At 43.3% G+C, this 14,262-nt stretch overlaps 1 protein-coding gene across 3 annotated transcripts in view; it reads right to left on the reverse strand.

The window, feature by feature from the left end:
- The window catches only part of NSG1 (neuronal vesicle trafficking associated 1), a 61,882-nt gene that overhangs the window by 20,179 nt on the left and 27,441 nt on the right, over positions 1-14,262 (reverse strand). For all 3 annotated transcript variants that reach the window (XM_083156685.1, XM_083156610.1, XM_083156531.1), the window contains one exon: positions 8,831-8,941. In XM_083156685.1, the coding sequence (XP_083012811.1) occupies positions 8,831-8,941 (111 nt within the window). The remainder of the gene's footprint in view (positions 1-8,830; positions 8,942-14,262) is intronic.

The following is a 14,262-nucleotide window of genomic DNA, read 5'->3' on the forward strand; positions in this document are numbered from 1 at the left end:
AATATACATCCAGCAAATATACTCAAGCATAAATAGGGCCAAATGTAAATGCATATGATTCAAGCGGAAATTCATTTAAAGGCAAAACGAGGATGTTGTTATGGAATGAGCACGCATGCACATGGTATGCTGTGCGCCTGCATGAGCTGTCTGCCCAAAGGCAGCGAGCAACGGCCTTTACTAGCTGAACGAAGGGTGATTTACACCCTGCGGACATTTGGGGGCATGCCGAGTGAGTCCTGGCTCACTCGAAGCTGTGGACTGGGGAAAGGGTTCGTAGCCATGCTGGGGCGGTGGCTACCTGCACGCTGGGCTCCGAATATTTGCAGCCCGATGAGCAGGTCTGAATCGGGCACTTAATGCATCTGGGCCTGTTTCGGAGCTGTTAGCAAGAGTGCAAATTTTGAAGATGGACAAAGCCATGCTGTGCTGCAGGTGGGGCAGATGTAACCTGTGCAGCGAGTGTTAAATTTGGATGAGTTATTTTGTTTCTCTGCAGGGTAAGTATTGGCTGCTTTATTCTTACACTTCAATTTAATCACACAAATCGAACTCTGTGAACGCTGTAGGTCACAGACGTTTCGCGGCGGCCATGCAGCACAACTGCTGCCCATATATCGTGCAGATAAATCGGTACATTTAGCTGTCTATATGGACTACCCACTTACTTACTAATCCACTGGCCCCGGAACCATGGACAATGACATCACTACCAGTTCCAGTGTCGGGCATGTCTGCTGGCATATTGGTAAATGCATGCCCATTGGGTGAGTGTTTTTTCCAAAGACCAGGGCCACCAATAGGGGGGTGCTGTGGGTACAGCTGTCCCCGGCCTCTGGAAGGGCCCGGGCAGCTCATTTTGCCCACCGCAACACCCCCCCCCCCCCCCCCGACGGCCTCCGCTGCACTGCCTCAGTGCACTGAACAAAGCAGGTCCCGGAGCGCAGGCAATCAGGGTGGCTGCCGATACGTGAGCTCTGATTGACTCAACAGCAGGTGCTACATTTTTATTGTCCGCCAGCATCCTGAGTTGAAGGAGCCTTCGCTCCGGGAGATCTGGGCGGCAACTCAGCGGAAGAGAAGATGGGGAGCAGGAGCCGTGTTATGGTAATTCAAGTGAGGGGGGGGGGGGGGGCGGCATAGCAACATCCCATCTGAAATAGAACTGCTACCTTAGTATATGTCCCCAACTTAAGCATGCTAATATTGTTTGGATGTCCATCAGTTGAAGACATTAAGCAGTTTGCTTATCAAGGAAGATGGAAAAAAGCATAAAAATATGTATTTGGAAAAACAAAAAACAAGAATGGGGGGTGTTGATGGATAAAGAATTTGAAGAGTTGGCATTGGGGGGGGCACCGACATTTATCTTGCCTCCAAGCCACTGGGATGAGTGATGTCATCACTATCACATTTTCAAACATGGCCTGCATTCATTGGTAACCGGTCATAGCCAGATTAAGGGGGGGCGGGGGGATAATGTACTACAGGCCCCCTTTAGGCAGCTCCTCCCAAGAATGTCGGTCATTGGGACTTCCCTCAGCCAATCATTGCTGAGATTGTCTGTGTGCATCTTTATAGACTCCCTTTAAGAAATTACCATGAGAGTCTATGGATGGTCCTTAGGTCCCTACGATGGGAACCGGCAAATCACCCTGACCGCAAAGTTAACTGGCATCAACCACAAAGGTGGTTGTATAAGACATGTCTGTATAAAATAACCCTACATTACTTCCACATCTACAGTATAAATCAGTATGAATAAATTGGCTTTTAAATGTGTTGTATTTCTTTGGTCTCTTTAAGTGTTCCTAGAGCAGCCCAGCCCCCTTTCATTTTCCCTTGCGTCTCGTCTGCTGTTTCACAAATGTCATGTTCTTTCCATCTCCCTAAATAGAAAATGTTTCCTTTTGTTCCAGAAACCATTTTATTTAATCACTGGAGTCAACACAAACGTCTCTATTAGCCCTGAGTCCAGCACATCATGATATCGTTTTCATATCCAGGTGTAATTCAGACATTGCTTTGAGCAAACTTCTAGAACCTGCTGTGTTATTCTTTACATAATAAAATCTGCACGTCGGGTCTCCTCTGTCCCCAGCAGAGGATCACAATTCAAACCCCTAGTCAAGTGGTCGTATATTACTTCTACAGAACACAAAGAACTTTAGAAACTTCAAGAACGCACTTTCAGACGAGGCTTTAACAGGTCAACAAATACGGTGTGACATCAATGTTTTTTATGTTAAGTGCATGAAGCCTGGGACTGGGAGTCAAAAAGGGCAATTACCGAGCAGATGAAAACAACAGGAGATCGATATGCGCTGACTTCAATCCCAAAGTTCAGCTCCAGCTAACTCAAGAGGCTGCCAACCACTTAGCAGGCTGGACGGACGCAATAAGACCTGACGTTCTCTGGCATAATACCTCAGGCCGAGCCCCCTATGGCTTGAATTTCTCATCATAATAACATGCACCAATAAGAACTGGTATTAGTTTTTTTGCTGCACAATGCTGCTGTTCTTGCTCTCATAGACCGCTCCATCAACAAAGCCCCATCTGCGACTTTGGCCCTTATTCTGATCGGTGCGGCCGGATCCGAATATGCGGCCAGCACCGTGCGTCCTAAACCCCGCCTTCCATATGGATCGCCAACGCCGTCCGTACGCGGTAAGAAGCTGTCCGAACGGACCGCACGTGTATTTCTCATGAATACGCCTCCTCCATCTCAGGGAACCTCCCCCATCATTCGATGGTCGCAGAACATCGAATGCAGGGCCGAGTGGTCCGCCAGCTCCCGCAACCTCAGACCACACGGACATTTTTCCATGCAAAAGCAGGGATCTGGGCGGGCAGCTGACATCCGGCAATGTCATATGTCCGCCCCCTACACGTGCGTCACGGCCGCATTACCATACGTACGCCCAGCGTTTGCATGGGAATGCCCATGAAATGCGGGGTGTACACATATGGTAATGAGCCCAAACAGCCCTTCACGCCCCTCTCCACCCCCTGTTCGTAGTGTACACATTTCATGCGGAATGTGGCCGTGCGTCCCGCTCGCACATGCGCAGACACAAAACATCGGCGGCATGAACGCACGCGGATATTCCCGCACCAACCAGAATAAGTGCCTTTGTGTGTTGATTTCACCCATGCACCTCCTCTTCTATACACTTTCCTTACTGGTTGATACCATTTTATTATGATTTATTTATTGTGAACCTGACTCATTCCTTTCTCCAATCTTACATTCACCCAGGTGTGGATCATTTGGATGACCGTAGTTAGGTCGACAGTCATTGGGTTGGCCACTATTGGTCGACAGGCAATAGGATGACACATAACAAAAGTTGGCATGGTCTATAGGCTGTCATGTTTATTTTGTGTCTATGTCGATATGGACAGCGTATTAGTGTACCGTGTCCCCTCGCATGGCTTGCTGCGCTCGGAACACTCTCAATGCCCACTGGGATGGTAAGCTGTGAACAAGATAAGTCAACCTTTTTCTGTGTCGGCCATTGTCATGTTGACCTATTGTCAATGTCGGCCTAGACCATGCAGACCTTTTTTTTAAGTGTCAACCTATTTCCTGTCGATTTCATAGTGGTCAACCTAACAACCACATACCCATTCTCCCATGTCTCATTACGAATTCCTATATATATATATATATATATATATATATATATATATATATATATATATATACAGAACTTGTGCGTGAGCCCAAGTGCAAGTACATAATAATATAATTTGGGCCCCCCTCCTCTACCCCAACCCAAGTTCATAATATGCCACATGGCAGAGGGTGACAGGGGGAGGCAGAGTGGGGTGTGGATTATTAGACAGACAGTGTCTTCTAGATAGACCATCAATAGATCAACAGGGTCAAAAGGTAGACAGATGAAAAGTTCAACATGAGTTTGTCACTATTTTTGGTGTCTGCCGAAAAATGTCGACGTGGACCCCCAATTAGTGTAATGCGTACCCTTGCTTCGCTCGCCATGCCCAGTTATTCTGTAACTGCCCCCCACCCCCTGTGCCCATATGAAAGAGGACCTCAGATAAGTTGAAGGTGTATTTCAATATACGTAACTCATGAATATTAAATGGATTGGTTAATAATAGGTGTGATTACCGTAATCTTTGGATTCATTACCACTTGTGGTAGTGAGGGCAAATTCACTAACCAAAGACAAATATGGATTGGATGTCTTTCTTATACAATACAGAATGTGCCCATTACAGGGTTAATGGGCACACTGGGGGTTTAACATAGACACCAAAAACATGAAATCTCGGGCTGACTTTTTTGACCATGTCAACCTTCTTGACTGTTGACCAATAGTTGTCGACCTTTTGACTGTTGACCTAGACACTGTCGATGTAATATACTATCACCACCCGTACTTGTAGCATGGATGTTGTACAGTATAATGCACACAACTTTAATGATGATTTGGACCCACATTCCACACTCTAATTATTACATACACATTACAATTATTGTATACAATATTGTATGCAATATCGCATCTCATTGCATCTCAACGTGTATGGGCACCTTTAGATACAATTTAAAGATCGATTTTGAGTTGTGTGGCGTTACCAATCACCGACGTTACTGCCAAGTATACTGACGGCCCCCATGTTATTACTGCCACATAATGTATATAATTAGCTCATTTACTTAACTTTAGAATTTATCAAAAAGTTAATCTAGAGCGCCCCTAGAGGAACAAATGGGCCTTTGAGCAACTGGTGGCTGGTGGTGAGCTGATCGCAAGGCTAAATTTAGTACTGCCATCGCTAAGCAACATGAGTCCTGTATGTTAATAGTACAAATCATTCTCAGTTAATGCATTTCTCTCTGTCATTAGTACCAGGACAGAAGCCGGAAGCTACTGCTCGTTACCAATCCGCGGTTTCCTGATAGATGGGGTTGTTACATGGAAGACAACCAATACCAAGCTATTACGGCGCTATTAATGACAGCTAGCTTATTTCTCCAATGCCCACCATCATTAACCCCCTCTTTCCCAAGTTTTATTTTGCGGTAAAGGAACCAAAATAGTCCGCTGCATTCCTATGTATTTATTATTGGTTCTATTACATTCTGACAGCGCCCGCCATTCAAATTCTCTTTGTCAAATATTTTTTGTTATATTTCCCTGTAATAACTTTGTAATTCAATTCCGTCCACAAAAACCGTCTCTCGTTACTTCTACGTCTTAGGGGCGTATTCAACCTCTTCAATGCTGGAAACCTAGTCACTGTCAATCATTAGTGGTAGACCTAGACATTGTTTATCATCTACACCAGGGGTCCTGAAACTATTTTGCTCTGGTAGCCCGTCAAACAATAGTAATAATTACTGGACCCCAGCAAGTTACTGCAGAAGGTCATCACATCACATGTGTAGTCAGCAGACGGCACATACATGGCAGCATTGTGGAGGCACAGAGTGATGGGAGGAGTCTGAAATAACAGACAATTCAACAGATTTTTCAGACTCCTTGAAACTCAGTAAAAGTAATCAAGCCTGAGAGTCGCGATCCCATGCTGAGAAGGTTGGGACCCACTTTGGGGTCAGGACCCACAGTTTGAGAACCGCTGATCTACATCATAACCCAACTGGCATGTAGGATCTAATGTAAAGGAGGCTGCCCAGCTGGTGCTGTAGCACAATGTACATAAGTAATGGTTCCATCAGTAAGTTACATTAGCACAGACAGTCACCTTAATAACTTTACACTCCACAGTACATGTACACTTATCAGCCTATGGGTTAATCCGGCACTGCATAATAATATAATGATGGTTCAACATCCATTTAATGGGGATTTCTATGTATACAGAATAGATGGGATATTCAACACAAAAGAAACGCGTCAATAATCACATTTATCAGTGGAACGTGTATAAACTGATCATGTGACTTCTCATCCGTACACAATTCAGCAGCTCCTCCCTGCAATGTTACTTACTGACAGAAATACACGAACAGAGAGTAAAGAAAACTAAACTTGGTGATATTTAAGCTCTTAATGGTATTTTCCTGTTATAATATACAATAGATAGTATTTGATTTCAGTGCTTGAGAAGCATTGATGGCGAGACACAAACATTATTTTGTATGACAAGTTTGATTTTGCATCTCAATTACTCTTGTAGCACTGATCATTGTATTTTATGTTACAAAAACAATATTGAAGTACTTACATCATTTATTCTCTGTGGAAACAAAATAGATTTTGTGGTTAGAGATTAGCATTTGTCACACATCTATTTTGTTGCACAAAGTCCATGTTTGTGATGCAAAAATAACAATTTGCAGCACAGAGAATATGTATTGGTTTTATCATGGGAGGTATCCATATTAGCTGTGGTAATATTTTGCAGCTTATGGATTCGTTGGGGGATATCAATTAGTCCCAACACCAGGGGATGGATGCATACTTGCCTACTATTGAAAACTAGTTTCAGGGAAATTATAGTTGGTAGTAAAGTTTTGTACAGGGCCCCCATTGATGGGGGTGTCATGCTCCACCCAAAGGGCGTGTCCAGTTCCATATATGGAGAGATTGTGAAAAGAGATTGTGAACGTGGCACCTAGAAGCGTGGATGTGTGCTGCTACATCTGGGAGGAATCTTTTAAAATTACTTATATCCAAATAAAGATGAGCCTCAAAGCAGTTAGTAAGAGATAATATACTTGGTATAGTGCTGGGAAATGGTGCTGATGAGTCAATGTAAATGTATCTGTCTCTCATTTCTTTTTCCCCCCAAAATGTAACAGTGTAATGTGGGCTTGGTGAAATGAGGGAGATTGCTAGACTAATGAGGGGGAGAGGGAGATTGCTGTTATTTCATGGAGTTTCCTGCAGAATGCAGGGGGATAGGCAACTATGGATGGATGTAACGATGCCCAAGTTTTTCTTAAAGTGGCAATGCCTTAAAGGATTGCCGCTTTAAAGTATGAGATTGGCCGGGAACCTGTACCTCCGTCATTACACTTGTGATAATGCTTCTAGTGCATCACGCCACAATAACATATGGGATCGGGGACTTATCGCGGATTCCTGTTTCGTTGCCCGAAAATGGGTACATTTTTTGCCCCAAGAATATGGGCTATAACTGGATAACCTGAAAATATCTAATCTGGATAATATCTAAAAGCACAAAACTAGCACAGCTAAATGGAAACCCCCAAAGGAGCTGATTCTGAATTGGAGGCAATGATGCTATCCATACATACGGTCAATGTATGTCAACTGTGCATGCGTGTAAGTCAATAAACAGTGCAATTGTCCCACTGTGTGAATATACAGCAGGGGTGGCCAAACGGGTCTTTAAGATCTACCAACGGTCCATGTTTTCCAAAACACCTAGCTGGTGCACAGCTATAGTCGTTACTACCTGTCACATGACCCAAATCACCTAGCTGGTGCACAGCTATAGTCGTTACTAACTGTCATATGACCCAAATCACCTAGCTGGTGCACAGCTGTAGTCATTACTAACTGTCACATGACCCAAATCACCTAGCTGGTGCACAGCTGTAGTCATTACTAATTGTCACATGACCCAAATCACCTAGCTGGTGCACAGCTGTAGTCATTACTAACTGTCACATGACCCAAATCACCTAGCTGGTACACAGCTGTAGTCATTACTAACTGTCACATGACCCAAATCACCTAGCTGGTGCACAGCTGTAGTCATTACTAACTGTCACATGACCCAAATCACCTAGCTGGTGCACAGCTGTAGTCATTACTAACTGTCACATGACCCAAATCACCTAGCTGGTGCACAGCTGTAGTCATTACTAACTGTCACATGACCCAAATCACCTAGCTGGTGCACAGCTGTAGTCATTACTAACTGTCACATGACCCAAATCACCTAGCTGGTGCACAGCTGTAGTCATTACTAACTGTCACATGACCTAAATCACCTAGCTGGTGCACAGCTGTAGTCATTACTAACTGTCACATGACCCAAATCACCTGGTGCACAGCTAACTCACATTTTCAAACATGCTGCATTCATTCCTACTATAGATCCACAGATTGTCTGATATACATGAACTGTTGCTAGATCTTGACAGGTTTGCCCACTCCTCGTATACAGGGCCGATTAAGACATGCAGTCTCAGGACTGCATTGGGAATGTATTTTGGGTTGCTAGGAGTTGGCTAATCAGGTGCATGGAGATGGACGGTCTTATGGGCTTGTTATGGAATTGTCACCTGATTTGGAACTCACACACCCAATCACTTACATTGGTGGTGAAACTCAGAGAGAAAAACTGTACCCAGTATGGGGCTGGTGTAAGATTTGGCAATGTAAGTGATGGCTGCGTTTAAATAAGACCAAATGGGCACCTCAGTTCTTGTGTAATCAGGCGCACATGTGTCCAGGGAACGGGCTTATACTAGTATTTAGCATAAAGTCCTAGGGGTATATTTATTAACATAGGAGATCTATAAAAGATGGGATGTTGCCCAGAGCAACCAATCAGATTCTATCTATTATCTTCTAGAGGGTGCTAAATAAATAAGTAGAATCTGATTGGTTGGTTGCTATGAGCAACAGCCCATCTTCAATAGAACTCCTATGTTAATATATTTACCCCATAGATGTGACTGCAACAAAATACACACACCGACGCCAACTAAGAATCAGCCCCAAAATGCTCAATTGATATATATGTGTGTGTGTGTTTTATTTTCATTAATTGTTGTTGTTGTATATCTGGGAGCCCGTGTGCGAACAGGCTAGCTTGGTGGGGAACCTGTATAATATGTACTTATTTGTCTTACCTTCAGGACGAACCCCTCGGGACAGGCGTGATCATACTTGTACACCTTGTAGACGACCAAGAACACAACACAGGCCAGAAACGCCAGAGCAAAGAGGACGAGGACAGTCACCTGTGGAAAGGGATACGGGTTACTGCTCAGGCTTCACTGCATCCCTGCGCCACCAATTCAGGTGATAAAAGTTTTGGCAGCTATTGTTTATATACAATTGATCATATTGTCATTGATACAATACATTATTTACAATAATATACATAGAAGTATAGTGCTTCATGGTCTATAAACTGCCTCCTCTTTTTAGAACAGTGATTTTCAACCTTTCTACCTTGCGGCACACTAAATAAGATTTTCAAATTTGCCAAGGCACACCATGAGATCCCCACAGGGCAAAACACGTTGGCCCCCACAGGAAAAATAACAAACCTATTGGTCTCCATATAAAAAAAACAATCACACTGGTCCCCACAGGTAACACAAATAAAATACATTGGCCCTTTACATGAAAATAAGAGACCAGTAAATAACAGTTGATCTTGTGGTGGATGTAAACTGGTTTGGGCATCTCTAGATCTGGGGGCACACTTGAGAACAGCTCAAGTCACACTAGTGTGCCACGGCACATTGGTTAAAAAACACTGTACTACGCCTCTGAGGGGTATTTAATCGTGTCCTGATTGTCCTGCTAGCTGAAAAATTTGGACATACCTATTCAATCATAGACATTTTCACATGTCCGTGATTGGTTGGTCTTTGTAAAAAGGCGACTCCGCATCGGCGAAAACGGTTGCTAAATTGTCGAAAATGCATCTATTCTTGACAAAAAACATGTAGGTCGCTGAGTTTTTTGCCGACCCACGTGTTTTCCCACCTGGTGATATTTCTGACAGTTGGAAAATCAGCACTTACATTGAATTTAAATTCAACTGGAAATTTTTAAAAAGATACCAACATTTCCAAATATTAACAGGGATTGAAAACCCGCCATTTAATAGAGATAAAGCTCCTAGCTGTCACTTTTCAAACACAGTCTGTAACATTAGGAGCTGATTGGCTCATAATTTATCTCCATCCACTTTTAACTCTATCCAATACAGTACAGAGATCCCTGTGTCTCTGCTTAGCTATGTAATGTCTGGTATGCGGATAGTGTGTAGACAATGTCTAGGAAGACACTAGTGGTCGACAGTGACTAGATCGATGCTGAAAAATTGTCTACATACCTTAGGTCGACACTGCCAAAAGGTTGACACAAGCTACAGTCAAAATGATCAACATAAGTTTCCACAATTTTTTTGAAAAAAAGGTGCTTTTTCATATTGTACTATCAAAGTGGGCATAGAGAGGGAATATAATGGTGTGCCGAGCGTATTAGGGCGCCATGCCCGAAGCATGATGGGGGGGGGGGCACGTTACAGTTATAGGAGTGTATAGAGGATTATTATACAGTAATGGCTTTAAGTGGGTGTTATAATGGTTTCGGATTAAAGGGTGTCTAGATCTGATGTAAGTGTTGTTTGAAAGCAATATAAATGATTGACAGCAAGATAAAAGTGGATAATCACCAGAGCCACTTCCAAGCACCCATGGAACTCTATCAAGTTAAATCATATATAGATAACAAGCACAACGTTTATTCACACCAAAGTCTACGGGACATTTCTAAAGGACGGAAAAAGAGCTCACAACACCATTACCCTTAAAATACCCAGATTAATGTTGTCAATCTAAGATATGTAAAATTCAGTTACTATTTATATTGCTTAAAATGTCCAAACTAACAAAGATGATGTAAACAGCACTACATCATACAATGTTATATGCCATACAATGTTATATGTTTTATATGTTATATTTGAAATTGTAAAACCCAATAAACATATTTCAAAAAAAAAAAAAAAAGGGTGTCTAGATCACTGGTTCCCTGAGGTTACCCTGCAGACCGGTTGGGGGTACTTGAAAATAATACTGGTAATGGAGGAAGAAATCTCAAAAATGAAAAGTCTAATCAAGGGGTACGGGAAATTAAAAAGGTTGAGAACCGCTGGTCTAGATAGACAGTCAATAGGTTCAGTGTTATTCATACTTATCGACCCTCCAGATATGGCTGGGAGCGTCCCGAAAATCGCTTCCCCCTCTCAGTCTCCCTGAAGACTCTCACATTTAGCTGGCCCCCTGCATTAGCATCTGTACCCCCTGCCTCTGCCGGTCAAATACCGGCATTCGCGGCTCTTCAGGGAGGCGACAGGGCTAAAATTATGCAAATGGAATCATTTAGTACCACCTCCCTCCCTGAAGAGCCGCAAATAGCAGCATTTACCAGAATTGGGGGGTGTGACAATGGGGCATGGCTTAATTGTGACAAGTCCCACCCCCGAAAACAGCTAAAGAGTCTCCTCTCCATCAAAGTAGGCAAGTATGGTGTTACTTGCAGAATCTCCCTGAAATCCAGGAACATGTTAACATATAAACGTGTAATAATGTTAATGTGAGTAAAAGATCCAGTTACTCCATGCCTTGTACATATTTGCCTTCATACAACTTAGTATTATGCCGAAGCTACAATACTCAGCAACATTCCCCTGCATTCATCCAATAAAACATTAACTGTAATGCTGGTGTCAAAAAATAGCAGTGGATGTAGAAAGGCTGTCTTTTCCCCATCACAGTAATGGATGTAGGCACGCAGAACCTCAGAAGTGGTTATCTGGCTGACTGACAGTACACGGCTCACATCATATAGTATTAGGCTCCGTTCTCTCCAGCCTCGCCACTTACACACAATAGGAGGTGGTAATGTGTTTTGTAGGCTGCAGCCTCAAAGTTCAAAGGGAACCAGGCGCTGTGTTATCGGTGTTTCGGTGCAGTTTTATATCACACAGACTGGTCCCTTTCTAAAGCACAAAATATAGCTGGATAATGTCAGATACTGGATAATAACATTATTAAGAACACTTTGATGCATGAATTTAATAATACACATAAAAATCTCTTTCAGAAGATATTTTTGACATTTTTTGATATTTTTGACATACTGTACCCTGGGAGTTTCCTGCCTCCCAGGAGAGTAGGTAAAATACCTGGACACCTCCCACTTTCCACCATAGGCCAGTATGCAAGTGCTTATCTAAATTGCATTATCTAACTAATAGGCCCCCATACATCAGTGAAAGATTGGGGGCAATTCCCCGATCCCTCAAGGTAGGGAATGGTGGAAATCCAGCATGTTCAGTTTATCAAATGTGCCTATTCTGGGAACATAGGGATTCATGATAACTCCCCAGAACCATGTGTTATCGCTGATCTGCAGGCTGCTTATCAGGGATTACGCTTTGGTGGCCTAAGGCAACCGAAGTATAATCAATGATAAGTGTTATCGGGGCTAATTGGATAGCCACACAAATAAATTAGTTGCGGAAATTTACTGCAGCAAATTGGTGTCGCCAATAAACTCTGTTCAGGATTGTAAGATGATCCTCTTGTAAAGATGCAAAGCATAAATGTGTAAGTGTAATTAGAAGTATTTTAACATTGTTTCAGGGTAACAAGCAGCAGAACATCAACAGAACATTTTCCATGTGAACGAAGCCACAACCAGAATAATACCGTAATTGATAAATATTAGATTGAGTGAGGTACAGAAGATTATGTTCTGGATCAGTGTCCTGTTCAGACGACATAGGTCATGGCATAATTTGAATAAAATGGTGCATTTCTAAGTACATGAAGAAATTCAGTAACTGACATTTTTCTTTTTAAATCCCAGAAGGGTAGCAAAGCACCTCCAGCATCAAAAACACCACGTATGGCCGAGATTGCGGACAATTTCCACAGCAGAAACGTCAAATTATACAAACCAGGGCTAAAAGCAGGATTGAACCAAAATATTAGTGCTGTACATATCGACAAAGGAAATTTGTGTTTGTGTTTAAAAACATGGAACTGTTACTAGGTGAAAAGGGAAAAGTAATTCTCAGTAATTCTCAGGAATATATCGTAGAGAAGCTACTCTAATTAATGCTCCTAGGTCTGGAAAGCCCAATCCAGCATCTGACCTTACAACTGTCTAGCATATGCCAGTGGTTCCCAAACTTTTTTTGATCAAGTTGCCTTATATTATATCCACGGAACCACTAGGCCAAATGGTTCTTATTGAGAAATTACCAAAAAATATATAAATGTAATAACTTATATTTATGTGTCATATGTCATCATTGGGTTTAATTATGTAGTAAGGATAGGATTTGCTTCTGTTTGTCCACATATTTAATCACATTGACCATAATTCATTTGAATTGGTCCTGAACCACTAATACAAGGCACCCCTGCATGGGTCCCAAAGCACTCCAGGGTGTGATGGCACACAGTTTGGGAACCACTGGCATATGATATCCTAGGCTTATTAATTTCATAAGAATGTCATCAGGAATGTTCTGTCAACATCATTAAAATATAGACAAAACATCCCTGCTGGTCAGCGGCTCCTGCGATGTCTTCCACATGAGGTGGTGACATCATGATGACATCTGGTGGATCTTGTGGCGCTTCTGGCTGTGACTATATCTTACCCCTAACCCACCCTTAGTGCCTAACCTTTTCCCTAGTGCCCAAACTGTAACCCTCCCCAGAGTACCTAACCCTCCTCCTAGTGCCTAACCCTTCTCCTAGGGCGTATCCCTAACTTCTTCTCCCTCAGCCTATCCCTACCACTTGTCTTAATGTCTAATGCTAACCCCCCTAGTGCCTAACCTCTAACCCTCCCCCTTGGGCCGAACCCTAACTTTCCTTCTTGTTCTTAACCTACTCTCCCATGGGCTAACCATAACCAGGCATGGGACAGGGGGGAGTCAAGGGGGACAGCTGTGATGGGTCCCGGCAATCTGAAGGGTCCCAGAACATTGCTGTAGCGGCAGTGATGTACTCACTCAGCCAGCCGATGTGTGTCCCCAGCCGGCCGCTCAGCCCCTTGATGTGTGTCCCCGGCCGCTCTGCCATTGATGTGTGTCCCCGACCCCGGCCGCTCTGCGCCTGATGAGCACCATCAGAGCTTTTGGATCGGCAGCCACAGTTACTGATTGGCTGCCGGAACACAAGCTCCGATTGGCTCACAAGCCCGCACCACATTTTAAATGTCTGGAACAGGAACGCACTCTACTCTCCTCCTCTCAGACTCCCCGTCTTCCGGCTATATGACCAGGTCCAGCAGCTCCCCACAGCAACAGCAGCAATGAAAATTATGTAAAGTACACTACTTTGAGCAATGTGTGAGGGGGCATCATATACCGGAGTACTGGGGCATTACAGTGAGTTACATAATATGCAATAGACATTACAGTGTTTGGCATAATTTTTTATGGGCATTATGTTGTGTGGCATAAAGTGGGATGGGCATTATGGTGTGCAGCAAAATGTGGGATGGGCATTAGGGTGTGCGG

Source organism: Crinia signifera, chromosome 1 (genome assembly GCF_055691185.1).
Source record: "Crinia signifera chromosome 1, ASM5569118v1, whole genome shotgun sequence".
NCBI classification, from domain to species: domain Eukaryota; kingdom Metazoa; phylum Chordata; class Amphibia; order Anura; family Myobatrachidae; genus Crinia; species Crinia signifera.